Genomic DNA, 26033 nt, shown 5'->3' on the forward strand with positions numbered 1-26033 from the left:
GGTGCAAGGTTTTGTTAGAAGCAAACTCTCCAACGGTCACTAAAGCGGCAAAAGAAAGGAAAGGGCAAGCAAAAGAAAAGCGAATCATCCTATCGTTTTGCCACCCCAAAGCAAACAGAAAAAAAACAAACGAGAAACTGGATCAAAGCTCCGGAAAAGCTCCCGCAATCATCCCGTCTGTAGGTGAGTTTTGTGTTACGCGTGCTGAACCACCTCCCCCTCGGGGGGGTGACCCACCGTGACCGGTGCGGCTCTGGAAGGAATGATTTCATTTCACTGTAACATACTAGCATAATCTCTACCCGTTGCTTCTATCCCGCCTCTCCTGTCTACGCCCAGGTTCGTATGCAGGTTGTGCCTTTTAAAGCGATTTAATTTTACACCCTCCAGCGTTCTCCCGTTCACTGCACCTGACCAAAAGTCCCTTATCCCCTATCCGGGTGGGTGGGTTTTCCTTTTCAGGGTTGCATGGTTTTGAATTATTGTACTTCATGTAAAGGTGATGTTATAAATTAATAACATCCGGCTGACTTCCAAGTATGCTTTAAGCAAGTGATCCTATTATCGCTAGCGCATGTGTGTGTATTTAGATGTGTGTCTGTGAGAGTATATTAGAGTGTGCTGAAGTGTGGGTTTGAAAGTTTGCTGCCACGCTGGCTAGTCTCTTCTTGGCAAGCATATTTTCCAACACGCCTCAACACCCCCCCTTCCCCACCAATCACTTCAGCCACGGTGTGTGTGTGTGTGCCGAGTGCGGCTAACACGGGTAGCATATCATATCTGCCACGGCGTCTGCCAGTGACAAGCGAAACGAATTGCGAAAGGTCGGTTGTAAGTCGGTCGGCAAATTGGTAGAAGAATTGGGTTGGTTTTTCGGGCGGCGAAAGATGTGCATTTAGGGGGTGTGCGAGTGGGGTTGTGGAGGTTTGTGGAGAGGTTTTTTTGGTGGGTTGCACATATGAGAAACGTTTTTCGTTTCGTCGTTCGGTAGAAACAGTTGATCATTTAATCTATGCCCAGGGGGAGGGCATAGCCACCAGAGAAAGTACTTTTGTTTGATGAAAGCATCTATTTTGGCGGGCAATGTATTAGGGAAGCCATGCAATATTGGGCTAGGAAAAAAGGGGATGTATTTTCTCTGGATATAAATTATCTCACCCCAAGGAGCGTAAGTTGGATGATGAGGAGGTGACGATCGATTGCTTCAAACAAATATGGCTATGAATTTGAAATTTGTTTGAAAGTTTTTGTATTTGCTGACGACATTTTATGCTTATCCTTCGAATCATTCAATAGACTGGAAATTTCATCCTCCAAAAAAAGGTCATTACTGATGAGGGGATAAATCTTCCCATAAAACATATTTATGTCTTAGGATAGTTTCTGTTTTTCTGATACTGCTACTTGAATCCTCGAAATTGCATAAGATTTGCTGTTTACGTCCGGCATCCGGCATCCATCTATTGCAGCTCGTCCCACGTCCCACGGTGGTCTGTTGGTAGATTTATCATGCTGGCCTGTTTTTTTTTGCTATAATTTTCCTGAGCAGTAAAAACTAACTAAAAAGAACGCGTGCAGTAAAATTGTCCCGAAAGAGGTAAACAGTTTTATGACCCGTGGTGCTGGGTCATTCTGTCGATGGCACAGCGTTTGCAAAGTGGACCATAAACATAAACGTTGATGGGGTTGTAAACTGTCATCGCAATGGTTCGCACCGTACGAGACCTGGGCGCGCTAAACGAAGGTGCAACAAACTGACACTACGAAACGATCGAAGTTCGCTGAAGTGCAACAAACTTAACGATCGTTTTCAAGTGCAATGGACACTTGAAGGGGAGGTTGCTGCGAGAGAAAGCAAGCCAAAGGAAACCTCCCAAAAAAAAAAAAAATAATAATAAAGAGAAGGCCCTAAGATACTTTATCAAGAGTTCGCCCGTTGAAGTGTGAACGACTACTTCAAACTGCTGCTCGTCATCGTCGTCAACCATTGATTGGGTTTAATTTTGAAAAGCTCGGCTGTTGGTTTATTCCGTTACAGTGTGCTAGTTTTCTGTTGTTGCTTCTGCTTTACAATTTTTCGGCCGTGTTTCGAAAAAAAAGAAGCTTATTTAAGCTTTCAACACCTTACGCGGGCTGAATTTCAAGCAAGCACTCGACACACAGCCATAACTCTAGCTGGCTGGCTCGTTTGTGAAGATTTCCAAACAAGCAAGACGAAAAGATGTCCATTTAAGTTTTCCCTTTTTGTGTGTGTGTGTGCGCGCTTTTGAATGACGCAAACAAAGAAGAGAGTGTGGCCACAAAGGACAGAACCGGATCGAGATCGAGGGCACTTTGTATCGCACGAGTTGAGCTCATGGAACGAACCGTTCCAGCTGTAAGGGCTAAGCCGTACCGAAACACACACACACACAGTGCGCTTTTCATCCCGATGGGTTCAAATTTGATGTTTCCCTTTTTGGATTCGTTAAGCAACGAAAGAAGGCTAGATGAACCTTGGGGAGACCAACACAAAAAAAAGGAAAACACTCTCAATTAAATCCGCCTCGGGTGGGAAAGGATCGTTTGGCGTTTTGGATCACTGCCAGAAGTTAATTGCGAAGATGTTCCGTCATTTCGATCCTGGTACGTATTTTTGAACTGCTTTGTGCATAAGCATTTTGTGCGCTGAAATGTGACCTCCATCCCTTTTTTTTACTTCACCACCAACACGTTCCGTGTTTCGATTGCCTTTTTTTTCTCTCTCCGTTTTGTTTGTGAACATCAAAAAGCGACAGCCGATGTTCGCATTTCGGCTGGTGAAAGTGGTCCCTCCACTTGCTCGTGGTGAACTCGACCTGGGGAGTGGGTGAATAATTTTCTTACAAATGCAGCATTCGGTCGGTAGCTGTCGATGGTGCGTAAACAATCCGATTTGCCTTCACACATACAGTCAGACAGTAAGGGGAGACGGATTTTTGGGTGAAGTGAATCCATCACGCAGCGGTGCACCAGCGTGTAGACGAGGCTCGTTTCGATGGCTGCGTCTTCTTTTTCTCATTTGAACCTTTGTCTTTTTAGCTTCCGAGAGGAATTATAATTTAGGACCTACTTCACGAAACATTATTCGGCATCACCGAAGACGGCGATAAGGGGTTTGCCCGCGGAAATCGTTAGCATTAAATGAGTTAATTTAATTATTACCAATTACCCAGTGAGAGTCAACCGCCGTCTATAGCTACTGCTGGTCAAGGCAGCGCTGGGTGGTGCGCTTTTCTGGCGAAACGTCAATGCACAGTCAATGGCAAGTGGGGCGGGGGATGTGATGGTGTGGAAGTTGCGGTTGTTAGTCGGTAATTAAGTTGTCCGCTCAATCAAATGAATTTCCAGCGAACCCAAAACGTAAATGAATGAAAATGTCAGGACAGCAATCAGGGCAGCAAATGCCGTCGTTGGTGCCGTTAGCATTACAAGCGTTGTTTCTTTGCTTGGATGAATAATGTGAATGTTTGCGAGGAATACAATTCACTCATTTCATGATGGGAGAGTCGGGTGAGTGTCGGCATTGAAAGATTCGTACTAATTGATGAGAATTCTGAACAAGAAATGGACTCTCAAACCGATTTTTATTTTATATTATTTATACAAAGAACTGAAAAAGGTTTATGCATTTGAGGAAATGAACCAGTTTATCGGTATCTCATCTTAATCCTCTTCTTCTTGATTTAACGGCCTAGTGGGTCAGGGTGGCTATTTAATGGTTTATAAGACTTATTGATGTGAACGGTCTAGATAGGATATGACCTCCGATCCTTTCGTGTGTAAACCGACGCGGATGTTGTTTCTACCTCTACCTACCAACTATTAAGACTACATAACACTGAATAAGGTGGTATAGGCCCGCTGGTATAGGCAACAGCGGCGCAAGTCTTTACATGGCAGAGCAGGGGTTCAAATCCCATTCGGTCGGCGTGACCTAGAAGGTCGTTAAGCCAAAAAGTAGTAAGTACTTCACTGATTAACAAGCAAAAATACAAGACGTTGGTCGTAAATGTATTATTTTTTAAAGACTATTTCTTGTATTGAAAGAAGCCATTAGGATATTTTCTAGTTCTTGTAGCCATGGATTAATTAGTGGACTAAGAATAAAACTTGAGAAATATAGCAATTTGTAGCTCACACTGTTGAAGGCATTGGTGATATCTAAGAACTCGTCAGCAGTTTATAAAGGTGCAATAATGAAAGCTTTGACCTAGGGATTGGTGTCCTTCTTCAACTTCACCTACCTCAAGAGATCTTGGACAACCATTTTTATTTTTGTTTTTTTACTTTGTTGGATTCAACGTACCATATGTGGCATACCTTGAAGCGATTTTTTTACGTTTTAAATTTACATTTTTACATTCAACAATTAATGGGTTGGGGCACTTTACGTATACAATTAAGGAACGCAGTGCGCGACAGGTCTGGTTTAAAACGATCACAAACGATCACCAAAACGAGTACGACGTTCCCCTATGTTAAGAAATGATCTAGCACGGAGCGATCTAGCCGGGGCGTAAATGTTGATTGCAGAGAGCAGCGCCGCCGAGTCGATTCGATTGTCAAGTAGACCTGCGACAAAAAAGTCTCTGCGCGTTACAATTCCGTTGTTTCAGTGACTCCAGCCCAAGTAACGCGCAACGTTACTTGGGCCACGCAGCTCAAACAGTGTAAATTTACGCTGGATGGATTCTAGGCGAGCCAACGAGCGTGCCAATTTGGGCCACCGCACCACGGATGAGTATTCCACCACAGACCGAACTAAGGAGCATTACAGCAACTTAACGGCAATCGGGTCTGTAAGATCACGTGCAAGCTTCTTCAGAATGCCAACTAGCTGATTGCCTTTAGCGACGATGTGCTCCAACTGGTCATAGAAGCTCACCTTATCGTCAAGGAGCACTCCTAGATCTCTGACGCAGCTTTTATGGACAAGGGCAGTGTTGCATTTTGAGGCTTCAATGATTTGCTTTACTTGTTGCTTGATTTAAGTTGTTTGTTGTAGGATTTTTAGATATTTTTTCTCCCTCTAGCGGAATTTTGTGAAAACTTTATGTTTATTCAAAATGGACGGAAAAATCTTCTTCAAATTCTCCCCTTACTGGCATTTTTCATCCTTGTGAGGCATCAAACGTACCTCTTTCTTCTCGCTAGTTCCCAAGCAGCGAAAAAAACAAAACTGAAATCGTCCATCTATCCAAAACGTGACACTAAATTATAATCTGCATCCAATCAGTCGGTTAATACTCTTTCCTACTTGCAAATTGTAGTAGCAAAAATAACTGAACCGTTTCGCACCAAATCAATGGTTGAGAAAGGCGATATCTTTTTATCCCAGGCTCGACACATGTTGTTGGGCGAGCTTCTACCTTAACCCCCCATCCGAGTGTTCGGGTGGTCCAAGGGGTGGGCCCAGTATAATCTTTACGACAGTCGTAACTGGCATCGACATTATTCATGTCGATTATGTTCATGCTTGATGATTTGTGTGTTTGAAACGGTTTCGAACGAGAAGCGATGTTAATGCTACCTTACTTCCCCCCTCGAGCGATGATGATGAAGATTGAGAGCTCTTCGCGGCGGGGGAAAAGCCTTTTGGGAAGGGTGGTGTGGTCGCTGTTATTCCTAACAACGGTGGTTCTATTCCGTGGAAGAAGAATGTGCTCTCAAAACTTCAACTGTGTGGGGCAGGATCGTAATAGTAAAGCAGTAAGTCGATTCCGCATCGGCAAAGCGTGATTGTGGCAGTAGAAATTGTTCGAGAAATCCAAATCATCTCCGCTGCTAAAACCCAATTTATCACATTCCCGTAGACAATCCATCATGGACAAGTGAGGGAATCTGTGGGCATGTGGGTTTTGGGGACCAAGGGTAGGAGAAGAAAGAAAAGGAAATCGGCGAAGGTAGATAGGGTAGTAGGTTCAATTTGAGAAATGATTCATTTTTGTTTGTCGTGCTTGTGATGTGAGTGTGTGTGTGTGTCTGTTTTTTTTTACTTTCTTTGCTACCGTGTACTTTTCATCGTGGTTGTTGTCGTCTTATTCTTCTACCATTTACCTTTTTTTTATTTCTTATCCTGAGCACTAAAGTCCTGCTGACGATGGTTTTGGCTGGGCTGACGATGACGAACCTATTACGGATGAGGCCTCTCCCAAAATGTGATCCGGCTTGGAAGTGCGTAGGTTTTATCAACACGCACACAGGAACACGCTTCGCACTCGGTACGTTGGTTTGTTGTATTGTTGCCATTTCTTTTTGTTTTCGCACACTGCCAAGCTCACGGCTCAGCTGACAGTGGCAGAGTGTGATGTGTCCAACGATCTCGGTTCCAACGTGGCGTGGCTGTGATGGTAGCGGACACAAACGTTTATTATTTCATTTTAACAAAAACTAATAGCACCGGAAGGCAGGTGAGAGCCCTCGTTTGTGTGGCGAGGAAGCGAGGGGGGGGGGGTTTCCTCGCTAACAGATTTGTGTCGCCATTCTTGGATTTGCGCTCTACGTTTGAGTTTTTTTTTTTTTGGGGCCTCAAAGCAGCTGTCATAATTGCTGCAGCCTTCATTTTGTGCTCCTCTCAAGCTCAAGCGGAGCATAAATTCTCCAGAAAAAAAGAAAAGAAAAAGGTGTGACTGACCAATGACTTGTTTTTTTGTAACACCTTGGAGGTGTAACCTGCGTGTAGGATATAAAGAAAAAGTGAAGTTGAATGGCAAAGTTATGGAGATGGTTCAGGTTAAGGCAAAATGTTGACAAGAAAACAAGTAATGCTAGCGAAAGGACACGTTCGTGGGAAATCGCACGCACGCATTTGTGGAAAAGAAGCGTTGCTTTTAGCGAACTTCATATTTCACCGCAAGCACGTTTTGATTATTCTGAATCTTTTTCCGATCCACGTGGTTTTTGCTATTTTATATGATGGAGAAGATAAAATGTCTCTTTTTACATACTACTTTGATTGTTTGGCGTGATTTTTGAAGGTTTTATGATTATTTTTTAAAAAATAAAATTTGCAAATAAACTAAAGTAATCATTTTATTTTTATTCAAGTCGTTTGTGGTATTAAAAATTTGCACACCACAGCGATAAACGCTTATTTACATTCCCACTATAGCGCTCGCCACTACTCGTCGCACCTCAATTGGTAAATTTAATGTAAATGGCCTTAGTTAAACGATTCAAACGGTGTCAGAACGGAGTTTTCCAAACTAGGAAAACACAAGAGGAAAAGCACCAGTCATTGCATTTTACAGCCTCCATTCATTCGCCACATCAGCAGCATAATGATTTCGTCGTTTGGCTAAAATTGTTCATCGCCCGCTAATTCAACCACGTACCAAACACGGGATCGAAAGCGTTTTGGTGGATAATTTTAGCACCCGGCGGTATACCATCCATTTGCTTACGGCACGATCGGACATGATCCACCGATGACACTGTTTGATACCGTTCGTTCGTAGCCATTGGGCGAGCATAAGCAACGCCCTAGGGCACCCAGTATCGGTGGAGGGAAAATAAAACGATTACAACTGGCAAACCGCGCGGCTTTGTGTCAATGCTGCACGGGGCCATTCCCGAGTGAAGTACAATTTCCGTTCTCACGTGGGCGTCCAATTCTTGCTACTGGTGTGATGTGATAAAAAGGAAAACATCTTCGAATAATTCCGGAAATCAGTCCAACGTCTGTACATTGGTTGCGAACCAACCTGGACTAGACCTTGACTGGGTTTTTGCTGATTGTGTACATCTTTGACATGTTTTACACACCTCAGACACACACACATATAAACACGCACGCACACACACCTTTGTTAGCCATTGTTGTTTGCCATCTCAATTTGCGCCGTGTTTCCAAGTGGTCCAACAAGATACAGCAAACCCACGAACAACCGGAGAAGGTTTTGCCATCCCATCGCACATTCGCATTGTTTTGAAGTCGAGCGCTCGTATCACTTGTTCATCTCGTGTACCTCGTGAATGGTACCCGTGCACACCGTGGGGTCGTTTTGTGATGCGCGACAATTGCGTTTCACGTCACGTATTCCTACCATGATAAGATATAATCTTTATGTTTCCTTTTCAGTTATTTATTTTCCAATTTCAAACTATCGCTAGCGCTTCCCTTCGCACTGGCCACGATGCACACTACACGGAGAATGGTGTTAGCTCGTTTTTGTGGTGGTTTTGTTGGGTTCTTGCGACCCTAGCAGAGCGGATGCTTTTTGATGATGCCTTTTTTCAAGCCGCAATGCCGTTTCGTAATCCAAACGCGTCACTGATGACAAAGGAAAACATGACGAGAATGACGATGGACACCGAATAAGAGAAGGCAAGAAAGCGAAGCCGCTGAACGGAAAGATACGATCCCGGGATGCCGGTGTTTTAGTGCAGTATAAAGGAGAAGGCAAAGCTTCACATGGTTCAGACGGAAGCAAGATTTCTGTTTATAGGCTGCTGTCTATTTTGTTTCTTCGCTTCCTTCTGCTTCGAGAGGGACTGCATCGAACAAAACGAAAAGCGGCAAGAAAGCTTGCTAGTGCCGGACGGTTAGACCGGCTCGGTGAAAGTGAAAGATAAGCTTTGACGAGGGATGGTCCGCGCTTGGGGCGGGGAGTTCGACCAAAAGCACCGTGGTGGAATCCCAACCGTTAAAACCCTTTTTTCCATTTCATTGGTTCTGAGCCGTGCTGCACTGGTGGAGTGGTCGGTAACGAGGCTGTTTATTGAATGTTTTTTCCCCCTCGAAGGGGTAGGTTTTTGGTGACGCTTTTTTTTGGTTCATCATCCTTGCCCTGGAGTGAGAGCATTCCTGTTTTTCAATGCAGGTCGTTGTGTCATATTAGTTCTCGACCGTGGCACGATCGGTGGTGGTTACAGGAGCCACAGTTGTGTGGGAACGTTGTGTTCTATAATTGATCAAATGATTTTTATTCATGATGCTATTCGGTCCCAATAGAGAGGGGCTTTATATTAAGGTGGAAAGAATATAATTTATCCTTTTTATTAAGGTGCTGTTATGGTGGGATGAGAGGATCCCCATTTGGATTATGTGACTGTGGTAGTGATTGTGGTAAATCAATAGTTATTCAATACTAAAGCCACTATAATTGCTTCGAAAATCTTTGGAATATGTACCTTAGACGCTTCAAAACGTTTTCTATAGTGGAGAAGAATACAAAAACCGAGATCCGAAACCACTCTTAACTATTTCAATTTTAAGTTAATTTTTCAATCATGCTTTTATAAATAAATTTTAAAACAACGCTGTACAAGTTGTAAATTCAAGAATAATGGAGACGCCTGGTGGTTTTCAAATGTTGAAGACGCCTGATAGCTTTTAAGGAAGTATGTTCATCTAATGCATCTCATGATTTTTGATTCGTGTTTTTCTATGGACGAAAACTGCGAAACATCATTTTGACATCATTCTATCAACCAAAAACAATGAATATGCTATCACGAAAGGCTCATGCTGATGCTCATAGTGTCCCGTATATCGAATGTCGAATGTACTTTGAAAATATTTTAAATATTTTCAGAATGCATAAACGATGCACAAAGTGCAATCGTGCACTAAACATGGAAAGCACTGGGTGCCGGTAAGGTAAGCAATTTATATTCAAATAAAGGCACATAAAAGAAATATATGCATTAGACTTTCTAGAAAGCTCAGGCAAGGGTCGATGATGACCTGAAAGCTTTTGAGGCATTTGAATTTATCGAGAAAAAAAAAAACTCATTCAACGTATTCCAAATATCAATGAAAACAATCAAAACATAAAAAGGGAAAGTTTATTGCAAACCGACATACCATCAAATTAGATCCGGCAGGGAGAAATTGCTTTGAAGAGCTCGTCGCTAAAACAGTCGTTCCAGCAGAGAAGGCGGGTTGAAAGGATGCGACCGACTCTATGTCATACATTAATGGTCAATTATAGTAAGAGGATTAAAGAGGACGCCTCGCATTCGGCTATTTATGACGTTTGTTTTTGGACGGGACAAAAAGCCTGAGCAGTTCGGCTGCGTGCGTTACCGTTCGTGATTCGGAAGTGTCCCAAAAAATCACCCAAGGTCAACGCCGTTTGATGGTTGGCCTTTTACGACGGAATGCTGCTACTCCTTTGCAGATCTTCCAAAATGCTTTTGTGCTTTTTGACGAAGGAAATATCCTCGAGCGCGCGCCTTGGTGCAGAAGTATAAAATCTCAAACGACAGAAACTCTCCGCTGAATAATTCATTTCATTCGTTTAATAGTGAAATGGGGGACGAGGACGGAGGGTGAGGGGAGGACATTAAACACCAAAGTGAAACGAGCCCATTATTTTCTTATGGAATTCGGTTTTATTTTCAAACGATCTCAACAAATTTTCGTAATTTTCTTTGCATGATTTGTTTTACACTTCTGCTGTCATTTTCTTTCTCTTCAGTTTACCGTTCACACCGTACCAACAGTTGCAATGTGCAAACTTGTGCCGCATGGCTGGCCGATACTGTTGCTTGCTTGCGATTTCGTTTGGTAAGTATTTCTGTCTGTTCTTCTGTTAACTAACACAACAGTCACATAAATTTGGAACGTATTAAGGGGTTTTGTTTTTTTCTTTTCTCCGCAGTCCGATGTTTTAAACGAGTTTTTGAATTATTGTAAAGAAAACGAGAGCAAAACTCTCAACCAATAGGTTTCCTGTATAGATCGAATCGCTGCTTACCGACTAGCAATAGTTATTGAACAGCTTTTGTTTGGTTTTTATCCACTGTTGCTGTGTTCGTGTAGGAGTAATGTATATCGTGTATGTGTTTTTTTATGTGTAGCGCCTATGTCTCAATCCAGCTTTGGCAATTTTTCTAACGTTTACACACACAATGATGTAAGTGATTGAGTCGTGCTGCTCACCTACAGCACTCACAAACATGGCATTTGTTCTGCCCTAGCTGTCCTCCGGCTCCCGTCTTGTGTATGAGTGATGTTGGACTGCTCTGTTCTTGTTTCATGTTTTTTGGAGTGTGTTTCCGTTTGGTTTGTTTTTTAGGATAAGTTACTAGTTACATGGGTTGACGTGATTTATTTATTTCGTTAGTTTATTCCATTCTTTTAATAGCTTACGTTTAGTCAATATTCTTAGCCTTCCTTATACTATACAGATTTTTGATCACTCGCTGCGTTTTTTTTTGCTTTGTTTTGTTTCACTTACTGGGAATGAATGGGGCTTAGGAGGGATTTTTGATGGTGTAGGTGTTTGTAGGGTTTTTTTTATACACTCTCTTCTTCCCACTCTCTTCTAGGATGGTTTTAAATCTACGGGTAGTTGTGTTGCTTTAAATTCCAATCGTTTCGGTTCTGTTGGCCACTTTGCTTATTAAGTTTGAAGTTTATGTTTGTTTATCTCACTCACCTTCATTTAGCAGCCGTGGCTGGCTTGTGTGTGTTTGTGTCAGCGTGTCTCAACAATGCAATTACACGTGTTTTTTTTTAAATATTTTTTCGTCCTTCCAGTTCGGATGAGATAAGCTACTTTTGGATGATTATTCGAAAAAAAAACAGTCCTTTGTTCGTGACATGCTGCTTCACACACGTCCACGTGTGTGTGTGGGCCTGTTTTGACCTTCCACTATGATGATTTGTGTTTGATTTGGCTGGATTTCCCAGTATTTTGCTTGCTGCTGTCCTACGTTCACTTTTTTTTGTAGTCGCGTTAGTCTTCTGTTGTATTTAGAATAGAATAGTACAGAGAGTTATAAAGAGAACTGGTTTTGTAGTTGCTTACACATGTTTGTAATGCTAGAAGCCACAAGGAAGGTATCCTTTTCTTCATCTGAGTTTGATCTGTTTTATTTGATTCTTGTTCGATTTCCTCTATCTCAACGTTCTCGTTTTAGTAGATGATTTGATTTGGTATGTTTGGTTTGATCGGAAAGGTTTTTCATTATCAAGATTATTAGGAACGAACTAAGATTGTTTCATAAGTTTCCGTTTAGTGTTTGACATTTTTATCCTAGTGGGTGATGATGGCGCAACGGTCCGGCTGCTTTATATTTGCACTGGGCTTCAGTCACCTTCACCTCGGGTTTCCTTGCATTTTTCAGTCCTAGGTACCATTTCTTGCGCCTCGAATCGCTTGCAGCAATGCTTATAACTTACCTACACTCTTTCATACAGTCCATTTCGATATTTGTATCGATATAATGATTTAACTACCGGGCGAACGTTCGCCCCTTCACGAATGTGTTTCCAATTCCATTTGTTTACTTTGCTACTGGAAACTAGCCACTTTCCTCTATGCACATTTAAACACATCATATTCGCTCGGTAGAATTTGGGTTTACCGAGTGTTGCGTTTAAACCATGCAATGATTGTGACCTTTCTTACGAGCTAGTAATTTGATTATCTCGTAACGAAAAAACTTAACATTCGTTTCCCTCCGGAGGGGATGGGTTGGAAGAAACAAAACTGAGCGGAACACTCTAACAAAAACGGGTTAAGATATTGATAATTCCTAATCTATGTACACACGTGCCGTCGCACCACTCTCTCGACTCGACTTCAACTCAAAGAAGAACTCTTTTTGACACGCAACCGGTCTATAAACCGGTCATAAGCTCCTCCATTGATATTTGAGCTTGTTGGTTCACTTTGCTCAAGGGAACCCAAGAATGTGTATCTTCCCCAGCGCGACACTTTGACGGTGCGTTTCCAAATGGGTTTGGAAACATCTAACGTACGCCACCGTCAAAGCGTCGACCAGGCAAGCAAGGACAAAGTAGTTTGGGCGAGGGGATTTGTTTTACCAGCGTGTTCGCTTATAGACAGGAATTGTCATGCACTACCGGAGTCACACCGCCGGGGACGTTTTCGCGCTTCAGCAACGTGGACGCATCGTGGCGGCTGTTGGCCACAATCTGCCGGATGGTGGGCGCGTACGGTGGACGTCATAGGCGCAGCTCCGGCGGCTCCTTACATCAAACCTGCGTGTGCGAGTTGGCATGGATCGGGTCCGGGTCGGTGTGTGTCGCCGGGGTGTAGTACTAGAACGGATACTGCAATTAGTACGGCTCGTTTGCTGTCCGCCAGTGTGTGTGGATGTAGCCACCACTTACCCCGATGCGACCGTTGTCGTACTCCCGTGCCGTCGGGGGCATCGTTAGCCGGTTTTTCGAGTTGGAGTTAGAGGTCATCGTGTCGGACAGTGGTATGCGATTGCTCGACCGGTTCGAGCTTTTCATGCAGAACTCTACCAGTGCGACGGCTAGCGCTACGAGCAATCCGCCTATGAGGATGTAGAAGATGCCAGCAACGTTACTGAGCGAAAGTTCGTTCCTAGACGCGTCCTGTTTATCGTAGTGTTTACACTCCGTCCTATCGAACCACCATTTGTTGACCAGTTTTGTGAGTTCACCGTTCTCTTTTAATGATAGAACTGCAAGGTTGATCGGATCTCTGTAAAAGAGAGAGAAGCATTGCATTATTGTTTCGCTCTGATTGCTTTGCATTTGTTTTTGTGTTTAAAAATTATTTATTAATTGAAGAACCATATTTTCATTGCTTATTTTAATAATGCACATTAGGGTCAAAACGAGCAAAAGATTGTTAGCAAATTAGTTAAACATTCTGCCGCAAATAATAACGCCTTCTTCTATTGCTTCTCATTCAAACAAATTGAGTCAGCATTGTGGTGTGTTTTCCGATTTAAAAATATGCCTGAAAGTATGCAATCTGCATCACCCGAACACTACTCACCACGGCTAAAAAAGAAACCACGGTGAAACTGAGTATTTTAATATGCCACCCGGAGGGCTTTCAGGACCACTTTTCGTCCTGTGTTTGTTTTCCTGCTGTCGGTGGTGTGTCCATAGCATGAATGTTTTTCCGTACGTGGTGACAGAAATGTCTAACCATCAGTATTGATCACGTTTCTCTAGTCCGGGGTGTCCACTTGTGCTGTGAATTGGGTCTTCCGAGTTCTACACTTTACAACGACGGTGTCTGTTTTCGTGCGCCTTTCGACACTCTACAAGCTCGTTCAGACAAGCCTCGAGGGAGTAAACTGGGGAAAAAAGGCTTCCGTGCATGGCAGTTGGATCACGACCAGCCGATCCAGCCGGTGGAACTGTACACACGTAAATGCCATTCAGCACTGCGCGGCAAGAGATTCAGCAAGGTTGTGGTGTGTCGTGCTGCCAAAGAGAGGAAGCTGAAGTACACTTCAGACTGGTATACAATCGAAGGAGCAAGATTTTGAAGCGACAAGTCAGTTGATCTCGGGGTGAAGATGGTGTCCAGAGTGTTCTTCTGTCGGTGTATACACACAATACCGACGATTGACGGTGAAAAATGGAAGAAACTAGATATAGATTCTCTGTCCCGTACCTTTCCCGTACGTGCTTGCGGGGTGCAGAATCATTTCGCTGCAACGTTGCAGCGTGATTGCTAATTGTTTCGAAACACAGTTTGTGCCGTTTTTGCAAGCAAGGTCTCGTTGGGTTGGGGCAGGAAAATGAATGACTTCTCTTGCCACTTGCCGCTACTTCATTATGCAGTAGTGAAAATAATGTCACACAGTCTCAATCTTGCCCGTCTGTCGTGACTGGGTCGCTGGGGTGACCTAGTAGCAGATATTATACTGCCTTGCCCGGACCGTCCAACTGACTGCCCGCCCGGGGGAGGGCCTTGTCTCTAGTGTGAGTGCCTGCAGTTTATTTGTACAAGGGGAGGAAAAAAACTCTCCTTTTTCTGTTGCTATTCTCATCTACTTACTTAGCCACGTACTATTTGTCCTGCACGGAACGGTGGAAACACATACACATTTCACTCTGACGAAGCAAAAACAGCCAAGCAAGCAATGGCCACACGCGCACCATGGAGTAATGATGCGGAGGGAACGGCATTTCGTGCGGCACTAATGGAACACGGTCGGTTGATTTGTTTGAGTTCGGTGCACACTGCGCCAGACTGACTGTCCGTAAGTCTTTCTTTGGGGAGGATTTTTTTGTGTGTCGTTGGTGAGTAGCTCCCACCAACCAGGCGTTCCATTTCTTTCTCGCTTTCGTGGCATTGCTCGCACTGTTCGAATTTTTATTATTTCGCATTTCCATTTTCCGGATTTTTACTGTTGTTTTTGTGCAGTTGCATATTCATTTAGCACCGGTGAAGGCAGTGAGCCGGCTTTTTTTATTGTTTTATGCACCCGGGCAATCCACTAGGGCAATTTCACGCAAAAAAAGCTGGATGTTTTTTTGTCGCTTTTGTATCTTTCAAAACAAAAAAAAAAAAGGGATTTTCTCAAAATGGATTGAAGTGCATAGGACGAGAAGAATGCAGTTCGTTCGCTAGCGCAAGCAAATCAAGAAAGCTTTATGCGCGAGCGTAACGACGGTTGTTGCTGTACAATTTGTCGACCTTCGGTGCCCGGCTTACAGTTCTCTTACAGAGAGGGATATAAAAGCATGAACGCATTCAACTTCGTGCCGTCGGGAATGAATGCACTCGACCAAGGGGGATGAGTAAATATTTTGGCATGTCTAAAGCACATGCTTTGTTTTTTTCTTTTTTCCGTCCATTGCACGTCCAATGTGATTAGTGTCGCGTGTTGACGTTGTGGTGAATGTAAAAGTATTTTGTTTATTAGATTTCGTTGCGACAATTCGTCAATTCGTGACATTTCGTACGGAACAAATTAGCTCACCAGCAATGAACATTTTTGTTGTATGTTTGGTTCGTGAAAATGGGTGATTTGTTTGATGAAAATGGTCACCATGCTATTAGAAACAAAGTAATGAAGGTGAGTTTATGAAAAAAGCTCACATAGCAAAAGAATCTAGTGGCGCCTGATAAGGTAAATGGTTTGAAGTCATGCAACAATTGGAATAAAAGCAAATGTTTCAAAATGCTGCATTTTGTTGTATCCGATTTTGTGGAATAAGATTAATTATTTCAAGACAATTCGGCGATGTACCGTCATGGTTAATAATACATCAAAATAACAATTTACTATCTCAAAATTTCCCTTAAGTAAAATTGAGTTTTCCAGCTGAAGAAGGAGTACCGAGCCGTAAGACTCAACTTAACATAATAAAAAAAGCATTTAGTTTTTTTTTAGTTGTAACTTGTAAAAATAAATAAAAAAACTGTAAAATGATGAACGTCAGGTACATAAGAAAAACATTTTATTCCTTATCATACAAATTAAATAAATAAATGTAAAAATAAAATAAATTTTTAGTGGAATGGAGCATAACAAAGAATGACGATCGTTATGATCATTTTGAAATTCCCGTAAAACGTATTGAACTTGTTGTGTTATCCTAGCTTGGTTGGTTTAGCATATTTAATTTTATCAAACCATGCAAGAAAATATCGCTGGTATCGTTCAACAAGATGTGGGAGATTTCCATAATTTTATAAGTTAAAAGAGATTGCATAAAATATTGCCGGTGAGATTGTATTATTCAATTTCCTTGTTCTACAATGAAGGGAAATTAAAATTTTTAAATTTTTGCTGATTTTCCTCTGGTTACTTTCCGTAAGGATGTTTTGAAAAGCTTTCAACATGTCCTTATCATGAAACTTTCAGGGTTTTGTTGATTATTCCTAGCTTTCATAATGCGAGCTTTTCGTTCGTTCCCGAGAGCTTTCTTCGTATCCTTTAGCCAAGGATTAAGCTTCCTTTCGTTCCTTGTAGAGGGCGTTGTCTAGCACAATTGTCAAAACAGTGTTCAAGCAATGCTTTTTGACTTTTGCACCCCTTCCCCGTAACACATTCCTCAGCCACACTTCATCTAGCCACAGAGAGTAGAAATGTGTACACGTGTTTACACAACGTTACTGCCAGCGTTGCTCACCGCAATGCTGCGGTGTGCGCACAAAAGCTCTTATGAAAAAAGTAAGGTTCGCCATGCATGGCGTTCTTACCTTAGCGGTGAGCCCAAGGGCGTGGCAATGCCGAATCCTTTCGCGTCTAGATGCCGGCCGACCTTCATCGTGTCGCACGGTTCCCGCTCGTTGATGTACTCGTTCTTCGGTGACTCGATGAGTAGCGCGTATTTGCCCTTCGAGGTACGCACCCGCCGGATGCCCTCGTCGTACGTCTTGACGAACACGTTCTTGCGGGAGTTCATGTACTCCCACATGCGGCTGTACAGGGAGATTTGTGATTTCTATTCCATCCGGGAACACGTGCATGTCATGAGCGAGAAGAGGTGGGGAAGAGAGGGATTGTTGGAAAGGGGTATTGAAATTAATGAGCTGCTGTGCGGGAAGCCAGAGCAACCGCGCGATACATACCCGGAAGAAGTCCCAGGTCGAGCCATGAATCAACGTGCCGTACTGGACCTCGGTTTGCGAGGCCAGGTCCTCCGGGGAGTTGATTGGCGTGACCATGCGCTCGACCGTCAGGAAGGCGGCCAGGTTCGCCGTGTAGGACGAGATTAGGATGAGCGTGAAGAACCACCAGACCGAGCCGACGATCCGGCCCGAGATCGAGCGTGGGGAGATGTCGCAGCCCTGCTGCATGAAGGCGCCCAGAGCGAACCAGAATGAGTTCAGAATGCTAAACTCATTTACCGTCGCCTGCGGCACTGCGTCCGGTTGTTCGCCTGACATTTCCGGTCGTCGTGGCAAGAGCAGCCCGGCCATCGGTAGTAACGCACCGTAAGCCGAATTAGCCATAAAGTGTGTCACAAAGCAGCATCACGAGCAGGAGCAGTCGCCATCATGCCGAGCCAATGATGATCCGGGAAGAGCAACACCCATCGTTTCGAGGTATACAAAAGGTGTCACACAAGAGAGCGAACGATGGCAGGTGGAATGAGTTGGGAGGACGAGAGGAAAACATATGAGATAAGTTACGTCTTTTGTGTGCGCTCATACGGGAGATGCAGTGTTTTCCACCGGAAGTGTTCACAACTCATTCGAATGGTTCATGTGGAACGGTGAACGTGCCGTGTGCGCCATCGGATAAACCTCTGCCTTTGGTTGGCGGAGTTATTGGACGAGCGGTGGTGGAAATTCACTGCATCCCCCAGGGCGGCACACTTCCGAAAAGGGGCGAAATGGTGTCCGTTCCTTTGGACAGAGAAATTAATTACCGTTATAATTAACTAGTCGCCATTCGAAGGGCGAAAAGCGTGACACTATGTACAGGACGATGCTGACACCGACGTAACTGAACAGAACGCAGACCTGGACGCATTGGAGAACGCACGTGAAGTACAAACATAAGCAGCATTAGTATTAGATAACGCATTTAAACGAGAGAACTGTGCTGCAGGTTCCATCGGACGTGACCTCGAACACAAGGCATTCAGTGACATTTCGTCGTGTTCCACTGATCGTGTTTAGCGACGCCGTCGGGTCACAATGTTCGCAGTTCGCTCATTAGTAAACAGACGCCCGCTACTTACCCAGATCTCTTTGGACAGTGGATTGAGGAAGCTAAATACGCTCGGCTTCTGCTTGACCGGCCGTTTGATCATGATGGAGATGCCGAGTGACATGAACGGTTTGGTAAAATCGATGACGCGTTCCCGCTCGGACGTGATGGTCATGGGTGCGATGGCAAAGTCGGCTTCCTTCCGTACAAGCTCACCCACCATCCCGTCCCAACCACCCTTGACGTCGGGATTTTCTGAACCGTACTGACCATCCTTCACTATCCGCAGTTCGTCTGTTGCGAGTCGTGTTGGGAGATAGAGAAAGAGATGAAGGGGGGAAAAAAGATTCAATTTGAAGTTCTTTGTTGTTTTTTGCCACTTGCATTAGAACTTGGGTTTCGTTGGTGGTATCTAATTTGGATGACCCGTTGAGAAGCGTAAAAGCAGCTTCGGGTGCAGGACACTGACAAAACAGAACGTCTAATAAAAAGGAAGAATAGGACGGAAAATTAAGAAGGAAGTTGTGAAAGATCATCCACCCTTTTCAAACATCAGATGAGGATTGTGTCCGTATCTTGAGGGGCTAATTTGAAAGTTTTCAAATATAAACTTTCGTGGGAAGATACCGTAAGTGGGCTTTTCTTCAGTTTTTGTTTTCAGTTGAGGCCTTTTCTTACTTAGAGAGCTGAGAAAGGGTACTCATTTAATGGTGTGTGTAATTGTGGTCAGCTATAAGACATGGGAAAAACTATAATCGAGTGTTAGACATGGGTCTGTTTTGAAAGGGTTTGCATCGAAAAAAGGATGCCTTAAATTGGTGGATGCAAATGCAAATGTATCCCTCGTCTAGGTGGATTCATTTTAGAAAATTCATTAAGGCAAGATTTAAATTTTCATACATGAAAATAGTAGAGCAGATGGGTTATATTGAGAGTGATTATTGAAGCGAAAAAATCAGGGTAAAAAAATGAGGATTACTGTTTTTGCTAGAAAAGCGAGTGCTTCATGGCTTATTTTCACATAACGACGATTTCATTTGCTTCTCATACTTCTGTGAAAATATACCAATAGAAAAATCATATTAATCTACGAAAACTGCTTCCATAAAGTGAACAGGCTGGAATTAATAGACAAGTGTTGGCAAAAAGTATGAATTTCCATAGTCTGATTGCATGATGACGTGTTGCTAGTCATTGCGAATTGAAATTCTGCCTTTTACTAAAGGGCCTTTCGACATTGCGAACTGCACTTCAAATTTTTCAGCTTTGTTGAAGCATTCGTGCTCATCGAGCACAGATCTAGAATCTCTTCACGTTAGAGAGCATATGTGATATGAAGTGCTATCATGTATAGAAAGAAAAACAAAATAATCTGTTGAGACTGCAGGGTCTATGCTTGTAAAGGTAGTGTAGTGAAGTAATTTCACATGATGGAGATCGCCTGTTGGGTTGGCAAAGCAATTTGTCCTAGTTTTACTTTTTGAAGCTCCTTAGTTTGTTTTTCACATGAAAAAGTAAATTTAATTATCAATGATTGAAGAATAAATATTATCCACACAAGCTGCTTACGATAAGGTTCCAAAATTATCACACCTTTGAAATAATAAAAAATATCCTTCGAAGGGTCAGAGCGCCCGTAGCGTCCAACATGAAGAAAACGGAGCTTACTGCAAGCATACCCTCAAACAGAAACTGGTAAGTGCAGGTAAGGATGATAGGGCTGAGCTCTAAAATTGATTTACAAACATGGTCAAGCTAATAGAAAAACATGATCTCAAAGTTTACATTCCTTATACCCCTTAGCTCAAGGCTGTAGAGCTCGAAAATTATGTCAGTTCGATAGCTTTTCGCCCAAACATACAAGGGACACATGCGATTGGGATGCGAAAGCAAAAGAAAACTAAGGGATAAGCAAACGAACTCTGTATACGTACAGTTGATGCCGAGTTTTTTCGCCACCAGCTCGGCCAGATCCTTGCAGTATCCCTCGAAACGCTCGTTCGTCTCGAGCGTCTCGCCCGGTTCGGGCTGTCGCAGCATGATGTACGGTTCCTCGATGATGGTCGTCACGATGTAGGTCTTGTTCCGCTCGTAATGCATGTCTGTCTTGAGCCGGGTGTACTTGGCGACGACCGGCGCCAGTCCACCTTCGTCCGACCATTCGGCCACCTTCACCATCGCACTGTTTACCGTCATCTCGACCACGTGCAGTGTGTAGTTCTGGCGTTTGCCGTCTTCGTTGAATCTGATATCACCGGTAAGGCCCGATATTTCCACCTGTTCTCGGTGAAAGTGTAGTCGTAAAATTGGTCGATGCCGGAGGGTTTTGGGTGAACCCAACCGTAAAGCAGTCACATGTTGTGTCGTGGAGCGTTGTCGTCGGTGGCCCATTGCCAACCGTGCAATTGTGGTGTTTGTAGTAGCCGGTGATGATGCCAATAGACGGGAGAAGGTGTAAAAGTTGTGCCGTTTGCAGGAACGATAAGCAAAAAGAGGGAATCAGCGGTTTTTATAGTACAGAGCGACACAAGAAGCCGGCAGTAGCCGGCACTAGGGTTGCATTTTATGGTTGAGAAAAGGAAACATTGCTACGCAACAAACGCAGCGCAAGTGATGGTATAAATAAAGACCGGTAGCCATAATAATGTATCATGGGCTAATAAATCCTAGCTCGTTTTGGCTAAGGTACACACCTAGGCAGATATTGAGCAAAACTATATTACGCAGAGACACACACAGTAAGTCACAGTTGCTATGATTCAGCTGAGAGCAGTTTAAAATATTTTCAAAATGTTGAATTTACAACAAGTCGTAAAACCCTAACTATCTTTATATTGAGCTGATTTTCAGAATATTCGAAAAGGATCTGAACATGACGTTAGATTCAGCTAAGTGAAAGAGAACAGCTTCTTTGCTTACCTTGCGCAGGTAGCGTGAAATTTTATCACCGTGTTCCCACGGGGTGACCCAACCCTTGGATGTGTTGCAGTCCAGCGTCCGGGTCCCGTTGGTGGGCAGGTTGAACGGTTGGCCTCGATTGCGCATCGTGTACGCCCGGAACTGGTCTGGTTTTTTGCGCATAATCTTGGAGAACGCCTCCACCAGCACGAACACGGCATCGTACATGAGGGCAGCCTGGGCCGAGATCAGTTCCTTCCCAGCGCCCTGCGATGTGGTCGGATCTAATCGCTTCCATCCATCAAGAAACTCCTTGACGTACTTTTTGCTCGTATCGACGATTCGGAAGCCGGTGATATTGATTGCCCCGTACTCGATAACTTCGCTCTCCCAGCGATCATCCATCACCTGCAACGAGAACATAGAGCGAGAAAGGAAGTTGGTAGAGTGTGAGAAGGTAGCAAGTGAAATTGGAAGATACGGTGAATGATGGGTACACAGATAATGGTTCCAAAACACGCCATTGGTAGATGGAGGTTTGTGGGTATCAGCATAAGAAAGATGGCTTCCGCGAATCTCGCATTTAAACGATCTGGGCATGATTTTATGTTGCAACTTTTGCAGAATAGAACATTGGGATGGATCTTTGATTTAAATTGCATCAATTTTACTGGAGCAGGTTACAATAACATCATACCCAAAGGCATCTTACTCGTACGACTTTGCACAAGAAGCATCAGCAAGTGAGTGAACATGTTTTAAAGTACGAGCAGTGTAGCATGTAAAATAGTTATAATATATTCAATAAAGTTTAGAACAATGGCGAACAAAACACGCTATCGAAAAACGTCTCGGACATGAACTTGCTAAACAAACAACCTTATCAATGGCTTTTTCCAGAAGGGAGAGCACTGAAAAATGGTACACTGGCTAGCATTGAAGCTACAAGAGCATCAATTCCTTGTTTATGCATGTAGCCTTCGGTATCGTTATGTGCATGAGTGTAAAGATAATAGATAAAGCAAAGCTCGCATGTGACTTGTACAACCCAATAGCAGAACCTCCCGACCAGCCATCAAGCGTCAGTAGCAGAAGTATCTACGTCAAGGGCGAGACAACCGATGACGCAACGAATACGGAAGAGCAGTCAATTTATGTTAAATCATATAAATTGACTGGGGGAGGTTTATGCTGGGCTTCACTCGTCGATTCTATTGAATTGGTGTAAGCCCATCGGAAGAAGCTTCGAAGCTCATGGGTTATGTCTGCACGCAGTCTGATTCGCATTTTGATTTCGGTTCCGGTTGGGCTTTCAATAACACGAACGCTCTGGTAAGAGAAGAGGAAAAGTGAGTACGTTTGGGAGAGTTATTTGCCCTTTGCTGCTGGCTACCGGATGTAATACCAAACACCGTTCGAGTAAATCCCAACGAATTTAGAATAAAAAGAAGAACGATAGCGAAAGAATGAGATGAAATGCTTTGCTAGAAACCGTTCAAAGTAAGTTCCGATCGATCACTTGTTCTTTATACTGGGAAAACACAACAAGCGATGGGAGGTAGAAAGCTTCTGAGGATGAGGAACTTCTGACCGAGACTGCGATAACAAGCGAGGATCTGTAAAAGTTCGATAAGATGGTAACTGATAGATGGAATAAGCATGAAAGATAAACGGTGCATGATCAACGCGATGGGTCGGCCGAAGGTCATAACGGCATATGTAATGGCCGTTTTGAATGTTGCTAACGAAACCCAGGCGTTTCGTATTCAAAACGGGATAATGGCTTAAAAAATCGTCACATTTTTATTTCTTATCATAAGAACAAAAAAATTGTGTTTAATGATTTCCAATGAGAAGCAGAATAGTGGGCATTGGCAGAAAATATTTTGTAGCATTGATTATTATTTGTAAAGCTTTCTTATCGCATGAACAACCAGGCGTCTCCATCTAAATGTAAAATCTAAATAAACACCAAACAGCCTCATACGTTTTGCGTGGTTGCATGGGACTTTCCTCTTTCATGTGGTTGTCTCTCATAAACTCGATCTTGGGGGAGTGTTGTATGTTGTAATGTAAGTGCGCTGGTGAAATCCCTTGTTTGTGGTTTTGAGTCACATTGCAGTAAATGAATGTGAGAGTTTTATTTCCTATTGAGTCCCTTGGTGGCCATCTGAAAGTGCTCTATATGCTGCATAGTACTTGTGCTGTGCCATTACAAAACTAAATAGATTGGCTGTCAACTGGTTGGAACAACCGTACCGTGAATGTTATTTCAAGCGGCAAAGAGAATTGCGTTCGGTTCAGCGATCGTCTACCAGCGTCCTATTTGGAGTTGTGTGAAAACGATCAGCAGAACAAATACACGAACAAAACAGGTACCAACCAGCACTTGAAGTATTTTGTTGTGTCGTTCGGTCACATTGACTGTGGTTTGCCAGCGTGGTCGACAAGAAGCAATTAGCAACATTCCGATAGTGATGGAACGGGTGTGTTGTTACGATGGAAGAATATTCGACTGCCTGTAGCTTGGGTCGTACTGCTGTAAACATTATTTCCTAGAAATGACGGCATGATTTGCAGTACAAAATGAACCACTAAATGGCGAGCAAAGACTAAAGATTGATGAAAACATTCTCGATATTAGTTTCATCCAACCAGTTTTGGTAAAATGAGTAACTTAACGTGACCTTACTCTTTTTGTTTTGTCCATTGAAAGAGAACGATGCCCTACCAATTCCTTGCATTAAACGGAATGATTGAGTGAAACACGGCTTCGGTTAGGTTTCGGTCGACATTGATCGTGTGTTGTGTTACGATGTCGGAAGGAATATTTTGGCTCGCCATATGCTACGCGCACCTTTCCAGGGAACGAAGGAACGGTTCAAGGAAGGAAGGCTTGTTTTGGGAATCTTGTTGCGGTAAACCTCTTTCGGCTGTGTTTCTGGCGTCGTAACACGTTGATGCGGTAACCAATTCGGAAAAGCCCCATCGAGTGCAAGGTAAACGAACATTATTTATCGATGCTGATGACTGTGCTGATCATGATGATGACGATGATGATGAGGATGTGGGCCGTTCCCTCGAGATGTTGACGTGATTGCAGACCATCAAGCTAACAATGGCTGACCGCTACCACTATCAGTACACAACTTGTGTTTCTGTATAGATGTATTCGTATAACGAATGATCTTGATAGTCGCCATACCATGTTGCAGGAAAGAGACACTATGAGAAAACGCCACAACGAGACTGATGGACTGCATGGGGAAGTATCAGACTGAAATCAGATATTTGTTGTACTGGACTTGTGCAGAGCTCTTGTGCAGTTTGTTGCAATTTAGTAAGGCTCAGATGTTCCTTCCTTTGGTCAGGGAGCCACAACGATTTCCTCCGTTCGCAATGGAATGCAAATAGAAAATTTCAGTTGAATAAAATTCAATTTGTTTCATGTGCTAGTTGTGTGGTGTCTTTCGTCTTGCATCTCTGCACACGCTCGGTTTAACCACTGATGTGGCACGATGCAGGATCCGTATGTATTGAGATGATGTTAGGAGGTAGTAAAGTCCTTTCAATCTTTGATTTCTTCGAAAAAGAGACAAAGAAAATAGTAGAGAGATAGTTCGTATGCTTTGTTGAACTGAGCGTTGGAGCGTATGCGTTTTAGTACATTTATTTATTGGTTATGGGAATGCAAATACCATGCTTCGGTCAATGCTTAACTTGAAACGAAGGGATAAGTAATTTCGTTTGTGCTTGCGCGTTTTTGCCTACGACAAAGTTTCAAGAATTACTCAAAAAACCGGTGATACTACGAAAAACAGGATTTTTAACTCAAATAATGATAAAAGGCTGGATCATCAAAGTTATCAAATGATTTAAGATGTATTAAGTTATTATAATGCCTTAAGATATTGCAGAAATTCACTTCAAACTAGACAGTGCTCACACCAAAAAAAGTGAACTAGTTTTTTTGAAAAGCTTTTATTATGCCTGTAATCCCATAATAATCAAAAATTTTCATTCAAAACTTGTTCAAATTTCATCAAGCTAGAGGCCAGCAGAAAGCGCCCTGTGTGTTAAATTTCATTTTGTAGCTCATGGGCTGTGTTTCTTTCAGTTAAAGATCGACTGCTTGGAGTAGCTCCGAAAAAACATCAGCTACTCCGATGCTCATCAACTCCTGTCGGGAAATTTTCGAGCCAACACAACCTGCTGGTTGGTTAATGTATAAAGCATCGTTTTCAATCTCGGTGTTCATGGCTTGATACTTGCCTTATGTAGGAGCAATACATGTTCCCGGTCACCACTACTTCATCGCAACAGAGAGCTCCCAGAGTGTACATACACCATATTCTTTTTCAAAACAGGTCCAGTAGGACCAGCTCGAGACAGCTTCTACATCCGTATCAGTGCCGTACGAAAGGTGAAATGTTGACATACGCTGGACGAACATAATGTGCAGGCATGCTTTGAGCCGAATTTGGCTTATTACGATTCCTGGAACATACATTTTTCGGGACCAGTATGCTGCTGCCACTGACAACTGAACGTCATGCTCAGCATTCGGTATGAAACTAATCCTTTTCGTTCGTTTCGTGCATAGTCAACGATGGAAAAGATTTGCTGCAAATGGTGTTAATTTTTTCGGCTGACCCTTTTACGGAGTCGGATGATCCTGCTCATCGTGAGAGGTTCCCGAAGAATGTATTCCGAGAAACAATAAATAAATTTCTCCTTTCGAATAATTCATGCAC

The 26033-nt window shown here is 43.2% G+C and overlaps 1 protein-coding gene across 2 annotated transcripts in view; it reads right to left on the bottom strand.

The window, feature by feature from the left end:
* Positions 1-12816: 12816 nt before the first annotated feature.
* Positions 12817-26033, bottom strand: part of LOC126561539 (glutamate receptor 1-like) — a 57623-nt gene continuing 44406 nt past the window's right edge. Inside the window, exons 5-12 of one of the 2 annotated variants that reach the window (XM_050217752.1) lie at positions 21301-21687; positions 20316-20658; positions 18413-18675; positions 18098-18191; positions 17295-17605; positions 16923-17167; positions 13112-13451; positions 12817-13039 (exon numbers count right to left, since the gene is read on the bottom strand). In XM_050217752.1, the coding sequence (XP_050073709.1) occupies positions 12974-13039; positions 13112-13451; positions 16923-17167; positions 17295-17605; positions 18098-18191; positions 18413-18675; positions 20316-20658; positions 21301-21687 (2049 nt within the window). In that variant the 3' untranslated portion in view covers positions 12817-12973. Of the gene's footprint in view, positions 13052-13111; positions 13452-16922; positions 17168-17294; positions 17606-18097; positions 18192-18412; positions 18676-20315; positions 20659-21300; positions 21688-26033 lie in introns of both variants that reach the window. The other variant, XM_050217753.1, reaches the window with a different exon arrangement.

This window comes from Anopheles maculipalpis, chromosome 3RL (assembly GCF_943734695.1).
Source record: "Anopheles maculipalpis chromosome 3RL, idAnoMacuDA_375_x, whole genome shotgun sequence".
NCBI lineage: Eukaryota > Metazoa > Arthropoda > Insecta > Diptera > Culicidae > Anopheles > Anopheles maculipalpis.